Here is a 25,024-nt window from a genome sequence, read left to right on the forward strand (position 1 = left end):
CCAAAGATATCTGAAGGTGTGAGGGAGATGTGACACACCACTGCTGGCCTGAAGAAGGAACGTGGGTGCTGTAAGAAACTCAGAGAGGTCCCTGGCCAACAGCTAGCATAGGATCGGGGACCTCAATTCTACAACCACAAGGAATGGAATTCTGCCAACAACTTGAATGAGTACGAAAGTGAATTTCCCCCTAAGTCTCCAGTCAAGGACTCAGACCAGCCAACGTCTTTTGATACCCTGAGCAAAGAACCCACTGGGCTTATGACTTAGGGAACCATGTGCTAGTAAGTGGGTTTCGTTTTATGCCATCACGTTTGTGGGCATTTATTATGCAGCAATAGAAAACTCACACAATGCTGAGGAATTACCTATTATTAGAAAAGAAAATCAACTGAACATAGTAATACTACATTTTTCAGAGGGCTTAAGGTTCAAAGTTGACTTGATAAGCTATTTCATGTTGAGAAAAACATGTATTTAACAGAAGAAATAATTCTTAGGAAATGGGGTAAGCTGAAATCCAGAACAAATGTGAAACATTTAAACAGATTTTAATTACATGAAAATAAAATTACACATAAAAAATTCTGGACATTTCAATTTCAAACTCAAGAGAAATCTGCCATAAGAGAGACTTACCCTATTTTGAAAAAATGATGCATGAAAATGTGATGTTGTAGCAGAAATTGATACTAAAGTAATAGTTTCTTCAGAACTAGGATTATGTAAGTAAACTTTTTCCATTTTTGGCATTCCAACTGGCCTATAAAAACAAAAAGAAAATTGTCACAAATATTTCAAAGATAACTTCTAGTTGTTAAAAAAATCAAACATTAAAATTATTAGACAAATACACATACAAATGTATAAAACTATTTATTAAATTGGTTTATATTTAAATTTATACATAAAAATGCATTTAACCATTCAACAAATATTTGAGTGACAATTATATGTCACACATTGAGCCAGATCCTGAGATATAAGGAAACAAGTCTCCTCCTGGATGGAGCTTACAATGTAGTAAGTAAGCAGGCAGAGAACAGAATGGACAGATCCTTTTAGTTCTTTCTGTAATACCACCCTGCCTTCCTATTAATTAGAATTGTGTCCTCTTCTTCCCTATTCCATTGATCCCTGCTCTTCAATCTAGGAGGAGAAATTGGCAAAGTTGTATCAGAAGACCTGCCTCATGAGCTAGGGGCTATTATCTTCCTCATTTGATAGATAAGGATATGGAGACACAGGAAACTTAATTAACTTGCCCAAAGTCACACATGGAAACTAAATTTGAATCTAGCCATCTGGCTCTAGTTCATGTTCTAACACACTATACTAACTGCCTCCTCTCAAAGGATCAATATCACACACTCAGTGGTCTATGAGGGGGGATGCCAAAAAAAGGAATTTATTTATAAAATAGTGTATTTCCTGGATGTTTAAACTTCAGTCACCTTCAAAGTACTATTTTGATGCAAATACACCTATTGAGATGTTTTTTCCACTGCTCAAAACAGTTTTTGAACTTTTCAGTTTTGTTGCCTTTTAGTGCTTCTGCCATTTTTTGTTTCACCTCTTTCACACTGGCAAAATGTTCCCCTTTGATGACTTTTTTCATTGGGGAAGCAAACACACAAAACAAGTAGAAAGCGTGGGGCACAGGGGTCATACTGTTTTTGGTCAAAAACTGCTGAGTACTCAATGCGGGTACACTCATAAATCACCCATGATAAAATGGGCAAACACATTCAAAGAGTCTTCAAAAAAAATTCACTGAAGCTGAATGCAGCCTCTCACAACAACTCCAGCTCGTACAGTGATCCAGACGGGTTCCTAGAACACTCACCTAGTGGCAAAAGCCTGTACTATAAAGGGCCCACCCTCCAGAAGATAATCTGATTTTATCGGGGGGGGCACCTCCTTCTGTATGTGTGGAACTGGGGCTCCACTGTGGGGATCATTTCCCCTCTTAAATTCACAAGAGATAAAAGACCAAGGACTGGCCTTCTGTCCTTCCTCAATATGCATTACAAGACAGGAGCTCCTAAGGTCATACCTCAAAATAACAGGATCTGTGAGGAGAACAATCTATTAGAAGCTATGTACGATGTCATGATATACTGTATTGTTGTTTCCAAACTGCTGTCTGAACCTGTGAAGTTACACTTTTCCAGTTCAGTAACATTAGGCTTGGCCACATGATTTGCTTTGGCCAATGAAATGTGAGCAGAAGTAACATCCACCATGAAGTTTTAAGAGCCTTCTTGAACTCTTTCCTCTGCCAAGAAAAGTGGCATTTCCCAGATAGGAGTGCTCATTCAGTCTAAATCCCACTGAGATTTTGGGTTTGGTTGTGCTCACAGTATCATCTAATAAAGGCTGAATAATGCAGACCTATAGCTAGAAAACTTGAATCAAGAATTAAAAATAAGCATAATATAATATACTTAAGGAGATATGGCAAGATATTAGGAAAATGAAGCAAATCATAGAAAACAAAAGTATTAGTATAAAATATACCATATAAAGGCAATAAATGGGATAGATAGGTGAAGGTGTATTAGTGAGTTGGAAGAGCAGATCGACAATTTACTTCAGAATTCAGCAAAATGTTTAGAATATTTTAAAAGAACGAATGAAATAAAAAAAAATAGCGATATATAGGCCATAACTAGAAATGTTAGTATTTTGGAACATGATATGTAGAAATATTTGAAGAGTATGGACAAAAATAATAAGCCAAACCCAAAATTTCAAAAAAGATGAAATAATTCTTGACAGGTTTTATGAGATGTCAATATCATCTAAAACAACATCAAAATCTAATTCACCAGTATTTTACTCATTTTCGTCTACAGCTTCATGTACTGTTCAGGCTTGGATTATTTTAAACACTTTGTCTTTTCTAGAACAGAATAATAATATCTCCCTTCCATAATATACCAAGAAGTCAGGTTCATACACATAAGTTTCACAAAACTTTATGTAAATAAAAACTCTTCATTGTCTTTTTAAACATTTAACACATTTTTAAGGTTTTCATTAACAGCCAACACTAATAAACAACACAAACAGCTGTTTATTTTGTACATCAGTTTGAGAATTTATAGTGTTGACATTAAGTTTTGTTGTTGTTAGGGGTAAATGTTTTCTGGTGCCTCTAAGGCCCAAACCAAAGTCTACTGTCCTTTTGAGAGCTTATCACTGCAGGTGCTACCACCTCTTGCAAAAGTGGGAGCAGATGAGTTGGCTGCATTCACAGTCACTGGAAAGCTGTGCCCACAATTGCCTGTGCAAGCTGGCATTCCATAGGAGACACTCTCTACTCTACCCAGAGAAGCAACATCTAGATTAGTATTAGACTGACTACAATTGGGAGATAGATGTGCGTGCACCTCAGAGGCCAGCAATTTGGGGACTGTCTTAGAATTCTATCTGTCATAGCAGCCTGTGTAACTGTTTGGCTAGACAGGTAGATCTAAAAATAAAACAAAGATTTTCAAGTGCCTGCCAGGGCTTGCCCAACAGTATCTCATGGCTTACAGCACAGCCAACACAAGGGCCAACATCTTTCTGTGGTTTAACCGTTCAGCCACTAGCAAAAATCCCAAAGTGGAACAAGGGCTTGGGTCCTGAGGAAAGACAGAGGGTATCCAGAGCAAGGGGTGTGAGCACCCTCAGAAGCTCCTCAAACCCAGGAGCCCCCAATGTATGAAATCCCTGCTGTCTCAGGTGCAGACTTTCTTAGTTGCTGAACCCCTCAACAAACAGGCTCATAAATCCCACGCTGGGAGGAGGGGCAGGTCACAAGACCATGACTCAATTAGGGAAGTGGGTACAGATCCAGCTGGGGCCTCAAACCATGGCCATAATGCTGCAAGAATCCGAAGCTGCATAAAGATAGTATGCAAGATAAATTCTTCTTCTTCAAGCTTTACATAGACACGCAAGGAAAATAACAGTACACAGAAATAAAAATGTCCTCTCTACATCCTGAAAGTTCACTGATGATGTGCTTTCTTCAACCAATATGCTTTTATCTCTCAAATGTCCTGTTAGCTAACTTACAACCAGTCATTCACCTTATGAATTTGTTCTTAGCGTTTTTCCTCCTGTGATCTCCATGCAATCAATCCTAGTTAAGATAAAGACAATGGTATAAGATGTACAGGTAATCTGGGGGATTCTTCAAGAAGACAGGATGAAAGACAGTCCACCGCAGGAGGGGACTCTGGGGTAAGGAAACAAGTTTGGAAAGGTTCTAGGAACCTGAAAACACTGTAGTGGATCAGAATGCTTGATTTGCAGTGCTGCTGAGGCTGCCCTGCCCTTTCTAACAGGGAAGGCCCTGGGCCTACCCTACAAAAATTTACCCTTGCTCAGACAAGAAGGGTCATCTACTTATGCTTTCAAAGAAGTTTGGAGTAACAAGGAGAGAGGGAAGGTCTTTGGAAGAGTGTCAGGAGGTGTCCTGAAGTTCTGGGTAGTCCATGCCACGACTACCCAGAAACTGGGAAGCAGGAAGAGCACTCCTTGGGCAGACCTGCTTAGGGACCTCAGATGAACAGCTTTCCCTGCCCCACCCTCTCCTCAGCTCCCTTGGTGATATGAGCAGAATCCACAATAAAGTGGGAGAATGAAGAGAGAGGTCACACTAAAGGGGTGTTCAAACCTGCAGCCCATGGATGGCTATGAATGTGGCCCAACACAAAATCGTAAATTTACTTAAAACCTTTCTTTTGCTCATCAGTTCATCAGTTAGTGTTTGTGTATTTAATGTGTAACCCAAGACAACGTTTCTTCTTCCAGTGTGGCCCAGAGATGCCAAAAGGATGGACACTCCTGTATGGAAAATCCTGGTCATGTGCCAACTAATACATGCTTACTTGTAAATATAAATAAGCAGTGCATTAGCCTTCTGCTGCATATCAAATTACCACAAACTTAGAGACTCAAACTAACACCCATTTATTATCTTACAATTCTATAAATCAAAAGTCAGGAATGTATAAAAAGCATGACTAGTTTATCTGCTCAGGATCTCACTCATCAAACCTCAAAGTCTTCCTCTAAGCTCATTCAGGTCGCTGACAAAATTTAGGATGCTCTCAGTTACTTGACACATGGCCCCCTCCATTTCCAAAACCAGCATGATGATACTCCCTTGCATCAAATACCTCTCACACTTCTCCAGCATTTCTATCTCTGACTGCTACAGCCAGATCCGACAGGACTCAGGTTATCAGGTCAGGTCCCCTGATCACCTCTGTACCTTAAAGGTTAACTGATTTGTGACTCTAACTACATTTCCAAATCATTTAGAGCAACATCTACATTAGTGCTTGACTGAATACAATTGGGAGATGGTACACCTCAGAGGCCAGGAATTTGGGGACTGTCTCTAAATTCTGCTTGTCATAAGCAGCATGTGTGACTGCTTGGCTAGACAAGTAGATTTAAAAATAAAAGAGATTTTCAAATGCCTGCCAGTGCTTGTCCTGTTTGTTTCCATTATGAGTTGCTTCAAAGACAGAAGTAGGGCCAAAGGGGACAGTGTGAATTATTTATAAATAAACCAAGCTGAATCAATATACAGCTATTCTCTGTACTGTCAGAGCAGAGCTACTCATTTTTCATATTTTAAAAGAGTCCGAGGCTCAGAAGAATCAGGAAGAAGCAGTTATGAATCAGAAGCTAGCTCGGAAAGTAAGCTACAATCCTGTGGTCAATGGCGAGGTCCCTGTGCCACAGAAAGAAGACATGCAATGCCAGCCATCAGCTGAAGAGACGGCCGAGCCACTGCCCTGAGACAAACCTTATGAATGACACACAGCACTCTTAATAACACAACTTCTGGCAGGAAGCTGCACCAAATCAACTATGTACTACTTTGTACTACTCTATTACCACAAAACCTGACCCTCTCTAAAAACACATTTAGACTGAAGGTGAAGCTGGGGTATTGGTGGACCAGTTAGAAATTGAAAAGCTAAAAGGCACCAAATATGCCATTAGAAAAGAGGGCCTACCAGATTTTCTTGGAATACCAAAAAGTGGTAAGGGAGAAATGCCTTTGAGGAACTGAATTTATTTGACAATAAACACCTCCATTTTTATAAGTCTACCCAATTTCCACTTTCTTTAAGCCATTAAGTCTCCATTTTAAGCTTTAGATTTGATATCAAGATTTATATCAAATCTCTTAATTATTATATAAACCAAACAACTCGGTAAACCAAGTTTCCACCCAAAGCATCTTTTACAGTAGGCAATAAATGCATGAAAAAAGGAGTTATGGAAAAGGCAGTATTTAACAGCACTGGCATAAGTAACTAAAGGGGGAGAAACAAGGGGAGAGGTGGTTTTGCCCAGACTGTTCCAACCAATTGTTCAGGGGTGGGAGGGAGGTGGAGGGAAAGAAAAGAAAGGGAAAGGAAAAGAGGTAGAATTAAAGAATAAATTAAAACAAAATGAATGAAAACAAAGATAGCCATTTTTGAAAGACGTTCTAGAGGGCAGCAGGGACGGTCAGGGCAGGGAGAGAAGCCAGTGCATGTGGGGTCTAGAAAGTGGCCAGGAACTAGAGCTGCTTCCTTGCATAAGAGCCTGAAACCCTCTTGGAGGCTCTGCAATGGCAATCAGACGCACCCTGGAGTGTTAAATTCCATCCAACTTGAAGTTCTTCCAGATACTGCAAAGGGGGTTTTAAGAGTGGCTTCTGGATTTGCAAAAATGACAAGCAGTGGAAAAAGTTCACAGAATTCCTTAGACAAAACTTCAGTGCCTCGGTCAATGTAGTGAGCAATGATAACTCCACTTAAAACTTCTGGGAAAATATTAGAAAGTGTTCCATTAAGGATGCTTCCGAAGCCCTAAAATTACTGCTATACAGATCAAGCCAACAAAGCATTTATAGCATGTGATTAAATCAGTACATTGCTGGGTCAAGAAGAAAAGGTATAGCAAATATTTAATGTAGCCCAGCAAAACCACTTAAAAATGTAAACCTAACTTAACTAAAGCAAAAGAAATCAGCAGACAATCTTGTTGGACTTAATGTACCATATGTAAGTTTTAAATGTGAAATATGTAACAGAAGTACAAAGACAGACAATGTGTGTTTATTTCAACAGCTGTGCACGGACAGAAGTTAGTAGAAGGCATCACGAATAATGAAGACTCAACTCCATGTTTAACATTTGATTACTGACAGTTTCAAGCCCCAAACATCCCTTCACCTGATGCTACACATCTGGGTGAGTCGGTAAGGAAGCCTGCACACTCTCCCTCTTGGACCTAGTCAAAAGTCAAACCCTGCAAGCCCACCTCAACCTCACCCCTAACCACAACCAAAGTCAAGTCAGTTTCCTTTCTCTGCTCTCTCAAGCCGTTTTTCAGACCTGCTTGGGAGAACCTCCCCCTGCCCCCAGCTCTCTCCAGAAAGCTTCATTATGTGAGTATAATAAACCTTTTCATACCCTCTGGGTGTGTGTGCATGTGACATCAGTCTTGACATCTGGACCAAATCTGGGGTGGGGATTCATCCCACTTCTGTGGGTGAACACAACCCCATGGCAGCAGCAAGGAGGCAGTTGCTACCTCTGCTGGCCAGGCTGGGAAAGGCCTGCTTTACAGAGGATGGCTATCCCCTGTAGCACTAAAAGCCACGAGGGAGTCAACAGGCCAGGGAGGCTGTAACTGAATTCAACTGCAGTGGTTGCCCACTGTATGATTTCTCTTCTCCGGGTGAAACGTAGGGGAAAATATCTGAAGACAGGTCCACTATCAAATACCCGCTTGTCTGACTAGTGGGGTAGGCATCTGATCTAGGCCAAGGTGATTATTGCATTACTCTGAGATTTTTCAAGCTAAAGAAAAAGAAACTATTCTTCCTTGATGGAGGGAGACTACCGAGTATGAGTCGGAAGAGCAATCAGTGAATCTGTTACCACTGTAGGAAAGAAATGTGGGTAGTGGGGCAAATAAGCCAATGCAGAGAGGCAGAAATGCCAGACACAGAGAAGAGTACTGGTGGCACGGGATAATGGGGATCAGCTGTCCCCAGGTCCCAGGTGCATCTCTTCCCTTCCTGCAGATATATTACGGTCCTCCGTGTTCCTTCCAACATACACTCATTTTTGCTTCAACCAGTTTCAGTGAGATTTCTATCCCTTAGAACCAAACATTGACTACAACAGAGGAATTAAAGGCACTCTGTAATTACTGTTAAATGTTTTACAATACCAGTAATGGTACTGCAATTATGTAGCATGTCCTTTTAATGCAAATGTGTGCTGAAGAATATAGGAATGAAATGTCATCATGTATGCCACTTTCAAATGATTCAAAATCAACAAAAATATGAAGTAAAATATGGCAAAAGTGTTCACTACTGAATTCGAGTTAACAGTACATTCATCATCTGTTCTTTGTATTTTTCTGACTATATAAAAGCTTCCATAAAAATTGTTTTTATGTGGGAGACTCTTAAAGTATGTATAACATATCTAGAGCTTAGAAAGATCAGGTGTTTCAGAGCACTGTAAGTATCAATAGTTCTCCATGGGTGTAGTTCAGGGTGGGGTGGCATATAAGAAAGGTAAAGGACAGATGTGATGTTAAGCCATTTAGATTATCCTGAAGACATTAGGAAATCATTAAGGGATTTTTTGGGGGGCAGGAGTGCAGGAAATAACATGACTATTTCATGTTATTGAAATAATAAGATTTCAATAGTAAAGAGATTTCTCTGTAGTACAGATCATAAATTGGAAATGGCAGGCATGTTGTCACAGTCCAAGTAAGAAATGATGAAGGCCTGAATTAAGAGAAGGGTAAGCAGTAAAGGTTAGAGAGGAGAAGACACGAAAAACTGATAGGATTCTCATAATGGATTTGGTGAGAAAAGGGATGGGGTGCTTTGAGGGAATGGGAGGAATCCAGGAATCCTCATGATTCAGGATTTGGTGACTTGCTGGCACCATTCACAGAGATTGGAAATACAGAAGCAAGAGCAGATACACTGAGGTTAAGTTATTGTTGGGGGTGTGAGGTGAGTGTTGCTGAGGGGACTGGGGGTATAGAGTGAGAAACCATAGTTATAAACCAAAGGTGTGAAGTATCTCCTAGTAAAAAAGTGTGGAGCTGGCTGAAGAGGACTGAGGCAACAGTTAGGGGACAGTCCGAGGAAATGGACCCTGAAAGGGACTAAGAACAAAGAGCCTTAGACACAGGAGGAAAACAGGGAGCATGGTTCACAAGGCAGAGAAAGAGCTGAGAGAGAGGAATAGGTCAGCAGTGCCGTATAATCCATGAGTGACCAAGAAAGCAAGACCAGTAACTGTCACCTAACCAAAAAAACCCCTGAAATGGGCAGTTCCAGGATTGAGTGATTCAGCCGTGTGACAATATGGTCAAGGGCACAAGTTCTTTCCATTTTTCCCTCTGTCAGACACACTTTGCTGGCTTTATCCTCAGGTTAGCACTGCCAACTGATCACAAGATGGTTGCCACAGCACCCCAGGAATCACACACAGACAATATCCAGCACGGAAGTGGGGATTTCTTTATTGTATCTCTTTTCTGGAATGAAAACAATCCTCCCCCAGAAATCCGTTAGCAGACCAGACCTCTCACACTGTTCAGTAGAACGGGTCACATCCACCCCTGAATTGATCACAAACAAGAACGGGATTATTACAATTGATGTAGATTAATTAGGATTTACTCCTCTGCTGGGAACTTTTCTTCAGGCCTGGAAACTGAGGTTATTATCAATAAAAGGGGGTGGGAGAATGGAAGGTGACTAACAGGCATGAAGATGGGCCATTCTGTACTAAGGTGTTCTAATCTGGTTCTTTTTCCATTTAATATTCATTTAAGAAAGAGAAGGGATTTTTGGAGGCAAAATGCAGTCGAAGAAGGAAAAAATCAATTAAGTTTTATGTTTCTGAGAGTGAAAAAAATAAACACACAACTTTAAAAAAGGATATGTGCTAACACATCTCTGATTTCCTTTAGCAATCAGTCACTTCCTAACCCAGCGATAATTTACTTTCCTCAGTGAAAATGCACTTCATTTTGTTTGTTCTAAAACTAATTTTAAAACTATTTAAATAATTAAACCACTTAATTTATTTAGGAATTTATTGGTGTGACATTAGTTAATTAAATTATATGGGTTTCGGGTGTACAATTCTACAACACATCATCTGTATATCTGCCTGTTCACCACCCAAGTCAAGTCTCCTTCTGTCACCATTTATTCCCCTTTACCCTCTTCTACCTGCCCCACCCCGCCTTCCCTCTGGCAATCACTGCACTCCTCTGTGTTCATGAATCTTTCTTATTTCTTTGCTAAATCCTTCACCCTTCTCACCCAGCCTCCAACACCCTCCCCTCTGACAGCTGTCAGGCTATTCTCTGTATCCATGAGTCTGTCTCCACTTTGTTAAGTTTATTTTGTTTATTAGGTTCCACATATAAGTGAAATCATAACTCTTTCAAGTTCATAAAATGAACCATAGATCTAAAAATGCTAGGCAAATTCTTTTATTCACATCCCTTCTGATTTTCTACATTCAAAAGTTCTAAATGTAGGAACTTCTGTTTACATCCATGTGGTTTTTATGACATAATTTATGAAAATTCAATTTCTCCTATTTTGGGAGTGGGTCATTATTTAAAGGGTTGAGGGACAGATAATTTGGAAAAGGAATTCCCAATTCCAATTCAGGTATTTTTGTATACCTGAAAATTTCTTTATCTCAAGGGATGCATAAAATCTGTAAAACTCTCTCAAAAAACAATTAAGTGAAAAACAGTTGGCTGTAACTTCGTAAACAATCTCTCTAGAATGGTTACTAAATTTTTCAAAGTAAAAATATTCACTATTTTAGGCTAAAAATTTTGGTATGGTATACCGAAACTCATATCCCCACCCTCATATATACTCATATACCCTTGTATTGCTCACGTCACAGTCTTAGAATGGAGATTATCAGTTTTTATTCTGGTTTATTCTAGTGTATCAGAGGGGTGTTACTTTAGTAGTTACATCATGTAAGATGTGCCCTTTACCCACCTGCTAAATTGGGTTGGCACCAAATATGGGTGAAGACTTGTTTTCCCCTTAGTACATCTGCAATGTGCAAAACCTGAGACCCAGGGGTAGGCAGTGAGCCAGAAGTGTAGTTTGAGGAAGCACGTCTGTAGCTGAACCCCATCTTTCTGCGGGACATGCTTTTGTTTGCCCTTCTGGGTTGGTGATATCATTAATTTGACGATACGTAAAAGCTTGTACTTTGGAGCACTGCCACAACTTTCCCCACTCCCTTCCCCCCGGTATGTTTTCCTTGCCTCTCTTTCTTCTACTAAGTTCTAAGAGCCCTTCTTTTGCCTCTGTAACTTGTTTCCTGAGACTATTCCTTCTACAGCTCACTTCTTCTACCTCTTTAACTTTTTAAATAAACTTTTTCTTAAAGTTTGAATCTTGGCTCTGAATTATTTCTTAGCCAGAACTCAAGTATCAAGGTCTGCTCTCACTCTACCGGTCTAATTGTGCCATTTCACCTCCAACATAGGGGCTTAAGAAGAAGAAAAAAGTAATGCATCAAACAAACAAATAATATACCTTTCTACATCCACGGGAAAAATTTAAGTAATAAAAATGGAAATGAAGTGCTAATCAGAAAAGATAACCTATGAATTTTATGCTTATTCTGAAAGTAAAAGAAACAGACTCAAATATGTGAGTTTTCAAATTTTAAAAGTTAATATTATATGTTAAGATTCATAATATCACTTCCCTTTTGCAGACTGCATTCAACATCATTTGTTTCCCTGATAACTTCAACATCAACTTTCTCAAACAGGTAACACAGGCAAAAGGTAAGACAAACGCATGAGTAAAGTACACACAATATTTTAAAGGAGAACATTAAAGGTCTGGACATTTCAAACTTACTGTTCATGGAAATCCAGCATTGGTGGTTCAAATCGTATAGGTCTACAATTACCCCGGTACAGAGATAAACTGTAAGTGAAAAGAGAAGAGCATAAGAAGCAATTCCTCAAAAAACACATTTCCCCAAACCAAAGTCAGGAAGTTAAATTTTGTCATGAGAATTTATCTTTAAAAAAAGTGGAGACTAATGTTCTATTAGAAATGTGCCTTACTTTCTTTATTTGAGAAAATAATTAAGTGTTCTGTGTTTTAATGAAAAAACAAAACAAAACAAAACAGGAGTATTTTCCCTAATGTAAGGTAACGCAAAATGAGAAACTTCTCAGGCAGACTGAATGTTGAAATTTATTTGGTTGATATAATTGACAGTAATGTACCTTAACAGGCTTACTTGGATTTTTATACATGTACAATAAACAATAAATAGATAAACAACTATACATACTTGGCAGACAATATACTAGAGATAATAAGTATGATCACATTATAACTAGAGAGGCAAAGGAGCTAAACTGAAATAAATTTTGGGATAGAAATTTCCAACAACTGAAATATCTTTTTAATCTTAGAGTCTGGAACACACTGATCTCTGATAGCTTCGACTAAATATTTGAGTATTTCTAACTGTCTCACCTGATACTAGAACTTCCTACTAGAACAGGTTTTTTAAAAGATTTTATTTACTTTTAGAGAGAGGGTGAGAGAGGGAGAAAGAGAGGGAGAGAAACATCAACACAAGACAGAAACATCAATAGGTTGCCTCTGGCATGCCCCCAACCAGGAACCTGGCCAGCAACCGAGGCATGTGCCCTGACCAGGAATTGAACCGGGGGACCTTTTGGTTTTCTGAATGTCACCCAACCCACTGAGCTACACCAGTCAGGGCTAGGATAGGTTTTGAAAGAGCAAAACTTCTAGACATCACCATGACTTAACAGTGATGTTAAGTATAAGTAACCTAGGGCAGGGGGAGCCCACATACCTACACTTATCTGTTCATACACCAAGAAAACCAGAAATTGTCAGCCACTAAAATTTCTAAATAGTCTATGTTTATCTTTCTGTTGCATTTTAAGAAATGATGTAAGAACAAAATCCATTCTGTGAAGCAACTTTTTCCATCATCACCATAATTCAACAAGAACACAAGCTTTAAAAGATACAGTAATTTCATTCAAGAAATAAAGGAAATACATTAGAAAAAGACAAGAGTATACAAAATATGTTAGAAATTTAGTTTTACCTCAATTCTATAAAGATTACATAGTCTGAGGAGTGGAATGATTAATCTAAAAGTAAAAAAGTCTAAAGGTGTTTTAGCCCTACTGATTAAGAGTAACCTGTGCTGCTCGGTAACCCCTCCACACACGGTGAGCAGAGAAGATGACACACACAAACCGGAAGGGAAACTCCAAACGTAAGACTATACTTTACTAAAGCACTGGGACAAAGAAGGTATAATTCCTCACAAGACGGTTGCTAAATGCCGCAAGAGGTATAGAACCCACTCCTGATTTCTGCCTTCCTTAGACATGATGCAACAAGGACACTCTGGCTCCTTTGAAACAAGAGATACTGATCAATTCATCAGCTTTATTGGTGTAGAGTCCAAACTTGCATAAAATCTTCATATAATCAAAGCGGAAAGTAAATGTGTATAACTTGATAATTTATATATAAACACTGACTTGTTAGATATACAAAGGAGATAAAGATACAGTTTTTCTCTCTCAAAGGACTGAGAGTCTACCCCCCAAGTTACAAATGGAAATATCTAAAGTGGCCAGACAAGGTAAAAAAAAAAGTGCACACCCTATAAATTCAACACAAATATGCTGAAACCCATGGACTGTCTAGTGCTGGGGCTATGGGAACATAAGCAAAGAGCTTGCTTTCATGGCACTAACATCCCAGTTGGGACAACGAAGTGGAACATATCAGGCAGTGATGTGTAACACATAAAGACAAATCGCACACAGCAGGAACAGAAAATGCCTCTCTGAGGAGGGACACTAGAGCTGAGACCTAATGAGGGAGATCTGGGGAAAGAAAGTAGGATGTACTTGGGATATTGAGGAAAAGAAGGCTGATGTGGTCAGAGTGCAGGGAAGGAGGAGAAGGAGGTAGGAGCTGGGCTCAGGTCTTCTAGTAGGAGTCTTGATTTTATCCTGAGTATAACAAAAAGCCTCAACAGTGTTTTGAGCAAGGAAGTAACACGACTGTACATGTATGAAAAGGTTAATGCTGGCTGCTATGTGAAGAAGAGACGGTAGCAGCCCCAAAGTAGAAGCAGAGAAGTGGTGCAATAGCCCAGACAAGAGGGAATGATAGCCATGGTCTATGTGACTGCAAGGGAGGGTGGTAAGAAGTGGCTTTCTTTTAATGAATACAGGATGGGGCAGAAGTAGGGTTACAGTTGTTTGTATGGAAAATAATATAGTAATGAATAAATAATAATACAAAAATAAACTCTTATTTCACATACTCAAAACTGTAAACCTACTTTTTCCTCATCCTATGTATTTGGAAGCTAGAGACAACAGGTTATACTGACAGGCTGATTGTGGAGTGAGAGAGAAAGAAGAGAAGAATCAAACATGACTTGATTCTAAGATTTTGGCCTGAGAAACTGGACTCATGACATGGGAGGAGTAGGTTGGAAGTGGGGAAGGGAAGATGGTTAGATACTCAAGAGTATTTTTACACATTTGAACCTGAGATGTATTATCTAGATGGAGATGTCAAGCAGGCAGCTGGATATACATGGCTGTTGCTTCATAGGAAAAAATTATTGATTATTGTGTACTGATCTTATACCCAGTTACTTGGTGAGTTAATTGTAATAGTTTGTATACAGATTCTCTTAGATCTTCCCATCACTATATGGGCTGCCAAAATAATTACTGTCTTGGATTATCTCTGTAAAAAAATCACCTGCAAGTAAAAACAATTCTATTTCTTTCAAATCCTTAAACTTTGTCTTTTTTGTCTGTTTGGGCTACTATTGTCCATAAAATGATCCACAGAAGTGGCGTACAGCAATTATTATCGTGATTTTAGAGTACTCACATAATGTGAGATTGAGGGAACAATACATGAAAGATTATCCCCTTATCAATAAATGCATATTTTCAAAGCAACAGATCTGTATCTAAGGAACAGCTTAACATCTGAGTAGGTACAACACAGCTGGCATAGGTATAAGGGGTACAATCTTATTTTAACAAAACCAGAACTCCAGTAACATAACTGTCATGTAGCCACACTGATCAAAAGGGTTCCTAGTGCATTTATTTAGAAAGGGCATGACATTTAGTGCTTTATTAACAGAGAGCAAATGTTTCCAAATCCGTAACACTGAAAAATAAACTGGGGAAGAAGCAACATGAACAATGGTACCTTTGGTAATTTCAAAGAAATAGAATCTGAGACACTGTAATAGTATAATGCATGATGTTATGCTTTCTGCAATGATCCTATTTGTTTTGAAAGTCTCAATACAGTGTTTTTATTTGCACTAAAACTTTTACTGCTTATTTGGGGATAAAGAGATAACTAAAGCCTTGCTTTTGTCAAGCTAGGGAACGACTCAAGAGATACAAGACGTGGTCTAGGCTGCCTGGAGAACTGTCGGGTCAGAGTTGGGCAGGCAGCTCCCAAGAGAAGCACACAAAGGCTTCTTGGAGCTTTGGGAGTCTGTTTAAACTAAGAAATTAAAAATGTTTTCCCAGGGGCAGTTACTACCTAAGTAAAAGGTACTCTTTGGCCCAATATTTCTTAAAGAATGGTTAGTAGTCTACCTGTATCTTAATCACCTAAAATGTAAGAAGCGTAGATTCCAGGGACCCACCTCCAATCTGATGCCTAACATCTAGTGTGGAAGCCAGCCATCTGCACTTTTACGTACACTCATATCTGGGACTACTCTGTTGTATCCTGGTCCACGACAAGCATAGCAAGCAAAATTAGGACGGGGAAAAGTCCCTAAGCAAGTAAAACTTTCAAAGTCACTATTTAAAAATGGTTCCAAATATGATTTTATTAGAGAAAAGCTAAAACAAGTGACTTAGAAATGACACAGATTACTCCTATATAATATGGACTTCCCCATAAATACATTTTAGCTCAAATTTGCATTTCCCAAAGGACTAATACCTTTTCATTTTTTATTACCCTATTAGACATTTTCTTTTGTAAAGTGTCTGTTTAAAGTTTTAAAACTGGGATGTTTGTCTTAAATTGTAAAATGCAAGAGTTCTTTATGTATCCCAGATACATGTCCTTGGTCAAATATACCTACTGTGAATATTTTCTCCCTGTCCCTCCTTTTCCTAACAGTGTCTTTGGGGGAGTGGCACAGTCAAGATGGCAACATATGCCACTCCGACTTCAGTCCCCTACACAATGAGCAACTAACCATATATAAGACACCATTTTGAAAACCTAATAACATGGGGCACGGCTGAACCTCCCCCACCCCAAATCACAGAGACCAAAAACGACCACGTCACAAAGGTAAGAGGCAGGGCTAAACTCTGATCTTACTACCTTTCCACCAGGCCAGCACAGCCCTGCACTGAGAGGGCCCTGGAGGCCTAGGGTTTCTCCAGTGGGAAAGAGAGAGCCCAAGGTGGGCATCCAGCTCCCCCAGTGTTGTGGGTTGCTTCCTTTAGAAGGCCTACTTGGGGACTTTAGGGGGGATTGTGAGGGCTGGTCTGTGAGGCTTGACCACTGGAGATCAGACTGAGATGCAGAAGGGAGTGGGGCTCATAGCAACCAATACGTGGTTCTTTGCAGACTGCACTACTCCTTTCAACAACACCTAAGTAGAGATCCTAGCCAGTGGCCAGGGAGCTCAATGGACAACTCTGCCTGATTCCAGTCCCCAACCAATAAGCCATACCAGCCATAGATTATTCTATGGTCCCACCTAGGCTTGGAAGCAATTTCAAAGACCTATATAGGACTGAATATAGTCTCCAGTCTTGCTTGATCAGGAGACCTAACCAAAACACTCGGGAAGCTCTGTAGCCCATCCTATAGCTCCATTTATAATGGCATTTGAGCAGAAAGCCCAGCCAGTGCCTCAGTCCATCTGCAGAGCCAAGCTTGTTGACCCATCGGGCCCAGGAGCTTGATGATCAGCTCTGCTGAATTTGGGTTCCCGGCATTCAAGCTGTAAAGGATGTGAAGTCTGTTCTATGGTCCCACCTGAGCAAGGAATCAACATAGCCCCACCCAACTGCTGAGAACTGTACCTAGTCCTGCCCAACTGGGAAGACTGACCAGACAGAATGGGCACTCTGGAGCCCATTGTACACTTGTGCATGGACAGAGAACCAAGCCAGTAGTTTTGTTTACCTGTTCTCAGATAAGAGAAACCCCTGAACTCAGAGCTTGGGAAGTGGCCTTGGCCAAACTGAGACTCTGCCTATGAGAGGATAACCATCAAGCATCCAAAGCTGAGCTGAGTGGCAAAGGACTGTCTCTCCTGAAGTGGACAATAAAGTCAGAAAGAGGAGACCATTCACTCTATTCACTGCGTAGGTATCAAGGCAAGGAATAAAGAATTATGAACAACCAGGTAAACACAACACCACCAAAGGAAACTAAGTTCCAATAACTGACCCTCAACAAACGAGATCTCTGAACTCTCTGTGAAGAATTAAGAATGATTTTCTTAAATATGTTTAGTGAACTACAAGAACACACAGACAACTAAAAATAATTAGGAAAACAATGCATGAACAAAATGAAATCAACAAAGAAATAACACTACTAAAAAAGAACCAAACAGGCCTGGCTGGTGTAGCTCAGTGGAGTGAGTACCAGCCTGCAAACCAAAGGGTGGCCAGTTCAATTCCCAGTCTAGGGCACATGCCTGGGTTGCGGGCCAGATCATTAGCAGGGGGCACGAGAGAGGCAACCACACACTGATGTTTCTCTCCTTCCCTTCCCCTCACTAAAAAGAAATAAATAAAATCGTAAAAAAAAAAAAAAAAAAAAAAAAGGAGAGCCAAGATGGCAGCGTAGGTAGACACACTGTGCCTCCTCGCACAACCAGAACTGACATAAAATCGAACGTCAAGGAAGTCCAACATCAAGTAGATAAAAAAGAAACATACATCCAGACTGGTAGGAGGGGCGGAGATGGGCACCGGGGCAGAGAGGACTCATGTGGCCGTGGTGGGACCCAGACTGGCGGAGTGTGGGACAAATGGGGCAGGCAGTCTGACCACTGGCAGACCCTGCGGCCCCACATTCGCGCACAGATAAACCCGTCAAACGCGGGGAGCAAAGCAGACGGCGTAACCCAGGGCTCCAGCACGGGGAAATAAAGCCTCAAACCTCTGATTGAAAACGCCCGTGGGGGTTGGGGCGGCAGCAGGAGAGACTCCCAGCCTCACAGGAGAGGTCGTTGGAGAGACCCACAGGGGCTTAGGGCATGCACAAGCCCACCCACTCGGGAACCAGCACCAGAGTGGCCCAGTTTGATTGTGGGTATCGGAGTGAAAGATTGAAATCCGGTGGAGAGTGAGGTGGGCGCCATTACTCCCTCTCGGCCCCTCCCCCACATACAGCGTCAGAGCGCAGTAACCAGCATTACCCCGCCCCAGTGAACAGCTAAGGCTCTGCCCTTTAAAGTAACAGATGCGCCAAGACAAAAAAAAAAAAAAAAGGCCCAAATGACAGAACACTTCAAAGCTCCAGAAAAAATACAACTAAGCGAGGAAGAGATAGCCAACCTATTGGATGCACAGTTCAAAGCACTGGTTATCAATATGCTCACAGAATTGGTTGAATCTATTCGAAAACCAGATGAAAGAATGAAGCCTATGCTAAGAGAAACAAAGGAAAATGTACAGGGAACCAACAGTGATGCGAAGGAAACTGGGACTCAAATCAATGGTGTGGACCAGAAGGAAGAAAGAAACATCCAACCAGAAAAGAATGAAGAAACAAGAATTCAGAAAAATGAGGAGAGGCTTAGGAACCCCCAGGACATCTCGAAACGTTCCAACATCCGAATTATAGGGGTGCCAGAAGGAGAAGAGGAAGAACAAAAAATTGAAAACTTATTTGAACAAATAATGAAGGAGAACTTCCCTAATCTGGCAAAGGAAATAGACTTCCAGGAAGTCCGGGAAGCTCAGAGAGTCCCAAAGAAGCTGGACCCAGGGAGGAACACACCAAGGCACATCATAATTACATTAGCCAAGATGAAACAGAAGGAGAGAATCTTAGAAGCAGCAAGAGAAAAGGAGATGGTTACCTACAAAGGACTTCCCATAAGAGTGTCAGCTGATTTCTCCAAAGAGACCTTACAGGCAAGAAGGGGCTGGCAAGAAGTATTCCAAGTCATGAAAGCAAGGACCTACATCCAAGATTACTGTATCCAGCAAAGCTATCATTTAGAATGGAAGGGAAGATGAAGTGCTTCTCAGATAAGGTCAAGAAGTTAAAGGAGTTCATCATCACCAAGCCCTTATTATATGAAATGTTAAAGGGATTTATCTAAGAAAAAGAAGATAAAAAATAGGAACAGTAAAAATGACAGCAAACTCACAGTTAATAACAACCACACCTAAAACAAAAACAAAAGCAAACTAAGCAAACAACTACAACAGGAACAGAACCACAGAAATGGAGATCACATGGAGGGTTATCAACAGGAGAGTGGGAGGGGGAGAGAGGGGGGAAAGGTACAGAGAATAAGTAGCATAGATGATAGGTGGAAAATAGACAGGGGGAGGGTAAGAATAGTGTAGGAAATGTAGAAGCCAAGAACTTGTAAGTATGACCCATGGACAGGAACTGTAGGGGGGGAATGTGGGAGGGAGGGGGTGGGCAGGATGGAGTGGAGTGAGGGGGGGGGGATGGGACAACTGTAATAGCAATATAAGTAAATATATTAAAAAAAGAAAGAACCAAACAGAAATCTTAGAGCTGAAAAATGTAATGCAATGAAGAATTCCAGGGAACTTCAACAACAGACTTGACAAAGGAAATGAACAAACCAGTGAATTGAAAGACAGTTAATTTAAAATTACTTGGTGGAGCAAAAATAAAATGAAAAAGGGTGAAGAAATCATGTGGAACCTATAGGATAACAACAAGAAAAATAATAAACATACTATAGGAAACACAGCAACAGAGAAAGGGACAGAAAGTATATGTGAAGGAATAATGAATGAAAAATTCCCAAACATCAGGAGAGAAAAATGAACTTTAGGATTCATGAGGCCCAAATGACCCCAAATAAAGTGAACCTGAAAAAGGCTACACTGAGATATATTACAATGGACCTGTCAAAATCAAAGAGAATTTTGAAAGCAGCAAGGGAAAAGAGACATGTCACATACAAGAGAACCCCAGTAAGACTATAGGCAGATTTCTGAACAATTTCTACTTTGCAGGCCAAGAGGAAGTGGAAAAATATATTCAAAATACTGGGAGAAAATAACTGCCAGTCAACAATACTATACCCGGCAGAGCTGTGTTTCAGAAATGACAGAAGGATAAAGACTTTCTGAACAAGCAAAATCTGAGGGAGTTCACCTGCACTACACCTTCCCTACAAAAACAAAAACCAACCACAAAAAACACTAAAGGCTGTTCCTCAAACAGAAATAAAGGATGCTAATAAATATTAAAAACATGAATGTATGTGAAAAACTCACTGGTAATGGTAAGTATAGTCAAAATCACATTCTCTAATATTGATTATGGTGCTAATTCACTTACATCTTCAGTTTAAAAGTTAAAAGGGCACTAAAATAACTAAAGTTAAAATAACCAGCTATTGACCACACAACATAAAATATATGTAAAATATATATTATATGCAAATGTATTTTACATATTACTACATATATATAAAGTATATGTAAAGTATATGTAAAATTTGACATCATTAAAGTATGGGGAGGGGAGTAAAAGTGTAAACTTTATGTATGTTATCAAAGTTAAGCTGTCATCTTAAAATAGAATGTTAAAAATGTGGTTTTTATGTTCACCTCATGGCAACCACAAAAAGAAAACCTGTAGTAGTTACACAAAAAATTATGATAAAGAAGTCAAACCATACTACCACAAAGGGTCATCGAATCAGAGAAGGTAGTAAGGTAAGGAAGGAAGGAAGGATTTACAAAAAGAGAAAAATTAACAAAATGACAATAGTTAAGCCCTTTATCAATCATTACTTTAAACAAAAATGGGTTAAATTCTCCCATCAAAAGAGAGAATGGTTGAATGAATTAAGAAAGAAAAAAAAAAACAAGATCCAAAGATATGCTGCTTACTGGAGACTAACTGCAGCTTTAAAGACACACACAGACTGATGCCCTGGCAGGTGTGGCCCAGTGGATTGAGTGCTGGCCTGCGAACCAAAGGGTCGCTGGTTGGATTCACAGTCAGGGCACAGGCCTGAGTTGCGGGCCAGGTCCCCAGTGGGGGGTGTGAGAGAGGCGACCACACATTGATGCTTCTCTCCCTCTCTTCCTCCCTTCCCCTCTCTCTAAACACACACACACACACACACACACACACACACACACACAGACTGAGAGTGACATAATAAAAAAATTATTTTCAACCAAATGATAAGTAAAAGAAAGTAGGGGCAGCTATACTTATATCAGACAAAGTAAATTTTAAGCTAAATAGACATGGTTAAGAAAGGCAAAGAAGGTCATTATATAATGATTAAAAGGTCAATCTATCAGGAAGACATAAAAGTTATATCAATGTAACTAAAAAGAGAAAGAAAAATACAGTAATAGCTGGAAAGTCTAATATATCCTGACAGAGAATCAGTAAGGAAGCAGTGGAATTGAACAACACTATCCAGGGGTGTCAAACTCATTTTCACTGGGGGCCATATCAACCTAGTGGTTGCCTTTAAAAGGCCGAATGTAATTTTAGGACTGTATAAATGTAACTACTCCTTAACTAGGAACAAGGAGCTCGGCGCTGCCACCAGGTAGAAATAAGGTGCTGGCCGGATAAAACAAGGTGGAGGGCCGGATTTGGCCTGTGGGCCTTGTGTTTGCCACCTGTGCTATAGACCAAATATAGCTAAGAGATGTATACAGAACATTTCATTCAACAATAGCAGAATACATACAAGGGCAGGGAACCCGCCAAAACTTGGAATTTATTTATAAAAAATTGTGTATTTATTCTTCCATGTTTAAACTTCAGTCATTTTCAAAGTACTCTCCATTTGATGCAATACACCTACTGAGATGTTTTTTCCACTGTTCTAAACAGGTTTTGAATCCGCTGATTTTGCTGCCTTTTAGTGCTGCTGCCATTTTTTGTTTCACCTCTTCTTCACTGGCAAAATGTTTCTCATCAAGGACTTTTTTCTTCTGAGGAAACAAGAAAATGTCGCTCGGGGCAAGATGGCGTGACTAGGGAGAGTGGGGCACAGGGGTCATGCTGTTTTGGGTCAAAAACTGCCAAACATGCAGCTTGGTGTGGGCAGGTGCGCCTGTAAATCACCCATCATGAAATGGGCCAAGGTGTTGAAAGGGTCTTCAAAAAACATTCACTGAAGCCAAATGCAGCCTCTCACAACAATGCCAGCTGGTGCACTGATCCAGATGGGTTCCTAGAACAGTCACCTAGTGAGGGAAGCCTGTATTACAAGGGGCCTGCCCTCCAGAAGACAATTCTGTTTTGGGGGGGTCTCCTTTGTATTCTTCTCAGGTTCACATGCAACATTCCAGGACAGATCACGTTAGGTCACAAAACAAATCTTAGCAAATTAAAGAATGAAATTATACTAAGTATCTTTTGGTATAAAACTAGACTCAGTAACAGGAGGAAACGTGGAAAACTCACAAGCACATGGAAATTAAACATCATACTCCTGGACAAGTAATGGGTCAAAGAAGAAATAAAAAGGGAAGTGAGACAGTATCTTGAGACAAATGAAAATGGAAGCACAACACACCAAAGCTTATTATGATGAAAAACAGCAGTTCGAAGAGGAAAGTTTACAGCAATAAAGGCATACATCAAGAAAAAAGGAAGATCACAAGTAAACAAACTAACTTTATACTGCAAGGAATTAGAAAAATAACAAACTAAGTCCAAAGTTAGCAGAAAGAAGAAAGAATAGGGAAGAAATAAATGAAATAGAGAACAGGAAAACAATAAAAACAGATTAATAAAACTAAGTGTTGGTCCTTTGACAGGATAAAAAAATTGGCAAAGCTTTAGGTAGACTCACCAAGGAAAAAAAGAGGACCTCAAAATAAAAATTACACATGTAAGAGGAAACATTACAACTGACACCACAGAAATACAAAGGATCATAAGGCACTACTGTGAACAAGTATATGCCAACAAATTGTAACACCCAGAAGAAATGGATAAACCCCTAGAAACATACAACTTACCAAAACTGAATCATAAAGAAATAGAAAATCTGGCTTCCAACCAAGATGGAGGCGTAGGTAGACACGCTTCACCTCCACACACAAAACTAAGAAGGTAACAACCAATATAAGAACAAAAAGCAACCAGAACTGCCAGAAAATAGAACTGTATGAAAGTCTAACAACCAAGGAGTTAAAGAAGAACATTCATCCAGATGGGTAGGAGGGGCAGAGACAGGGAGCCAAGGCAGAGAGGTTGGGAGGCAGCAGCGGCCAGCAGGACAGGTGGCCCTATATTCACATGAGGCAGATAAAAACCAAGAGGGACAACTGGGGAGCATGCAGTCCCAGCCCCAGGCCAGGCCACACAGCCCAGGGCTCTAGCACTGGGAAATTAAACCTTCAAAATCTCTGGCTCCAAAAACCAGTGGAGATTGTGGCTGTGCAAGAATCTGCTGGTCTCTCAGGAGAGACCATTTAAAGAGCCCACAGGGTCCTAGAAGTTACGCAAACCCATCCACTCAGGGAATCAGCAGCAGGGTAGCAAATAGATGGGTGCCAGTCACTCCCAGGAAGTGGGGGAAATGACTGAAAATGGGGCAAGAGCCAAGCAAGCAGCACTGTTCCCTCTCTGACCCCTCCCCCACATACAGTGCCACAAAGCTATAAGCAGGTTGCCCTGCTCTGGTGAATACCTCAGGCTCTGTCCCTTACAACATAACTGGTGCACCAACATGAAGAATCAAAGCAGCTCTACCTAAATACACAGAAACACAGGGAGGCTGTGAAATGGAGGAGACAAAGAAATACAGCTCAAATGACAGAACAGATCAAAACTCCAGACAAAGAACTAAGTGATACAAAGATAGCCAACCTATCAGATGCAGAGTTCAAGGCACTGGTGATCAGGATGCTCAGACAAATGATTGAGTATGGCTGTAAAATAAAAGAAGTGAAGGCAATACAAAGTGAACTAAGGGAAAATATACAGGGAACCAACAATGAAGGGAAGGAAGCCAGGATTCAAGTCAATAATTCGGAACAAAAGGAAGAAATAAACATTTGCCCAGAAGAAAAAGAACAAACAAGAATTCAAAAAAATGAGGAGCAGCTTAGGAACCTCTAGAATAACTTTAAAAGTTCCAACATCCGAATCATAGGGGTGCCAGAAGAAGAGGAAGAGCAAGAAATTGAAAACTTATTTGAAAAAATAATGAAGAAAACTTCCCCAATTTGGTAAAGGAAATAGACATACAAGGCCAGGAATCTCAGAGAGTCCCAAACAAGTTGGACCCAAAGAGGGCCACACCAAGACTCATGATAATTAAAACGTCAAAGGTTAAAGATAAAGAGCGATTTTTAAAAGCAGTAAGCAAAAAGGAGACAGTTACCTACAAAGGAGTTCCCATAAGACTGTCAGCTGATTTCTCAAAAGAAACCTTACAGGCAAGAAGGGGCTGGCAAGAAGTATTTTAAGTCATGAAAGGCAAGGACCTACATCCAAGATGACTCTATCCAGCAAAGCTATCATTTAGAATGGAAGGGCAGATAAAGTGCTTCCCAGAAAAGGTCAAGTTAAAGGAGTTCATCATCACCAAGCCCTTATTATATGAAATGTTAAAGGGACTTATCTAAGAAATAGAAGATCAAAACTATGAACAGTAAAATGACA

General features: G+C 40.2%; 1 protein-coding gene across 1 annotated transcript in view; it reads right to left on the minus strand.

The window, feature by feature from the left end:
• TMEM131 (transmembrane protein 131) overlaps positions 1 to 25,024 on the minus strand; it is a 220,076-nt gene that overhangs the window by 126,276 nt on the left and 68,776 nt on the right. The window contains exons 4-5 of the mRNA XM_053925284.2: positions 11,966 to 12,034; positions 640 to 763 (exon numbers count right to left, since the gene is read on the minus strand). Coding sequence (XP_053781259.1) covers positions 640 to 763; positions 11,966 to 12,034 — 193 coding nt within the window. The remainder of the gene's footprint in view (positions 1 to 639; positions 764 to 11,965; positions 12,035 to 25,024) is intronic.

This window comes from Desmodus rotundus, chromosome 5 (genome assembly GCF_022682495.2).
Source record: "Desmodus rotundus isolate HL8 chromosome 5, HLdesRot8A.1, whole genome shotgun sequence".
Taxonomy (NCBI): domain Eukaryota; kingdom Metazoa; phylum Chordata; class Mammalia; order Chiroptera; family Phyllostomidae; genus Desmodus; species Desmodus rotundus.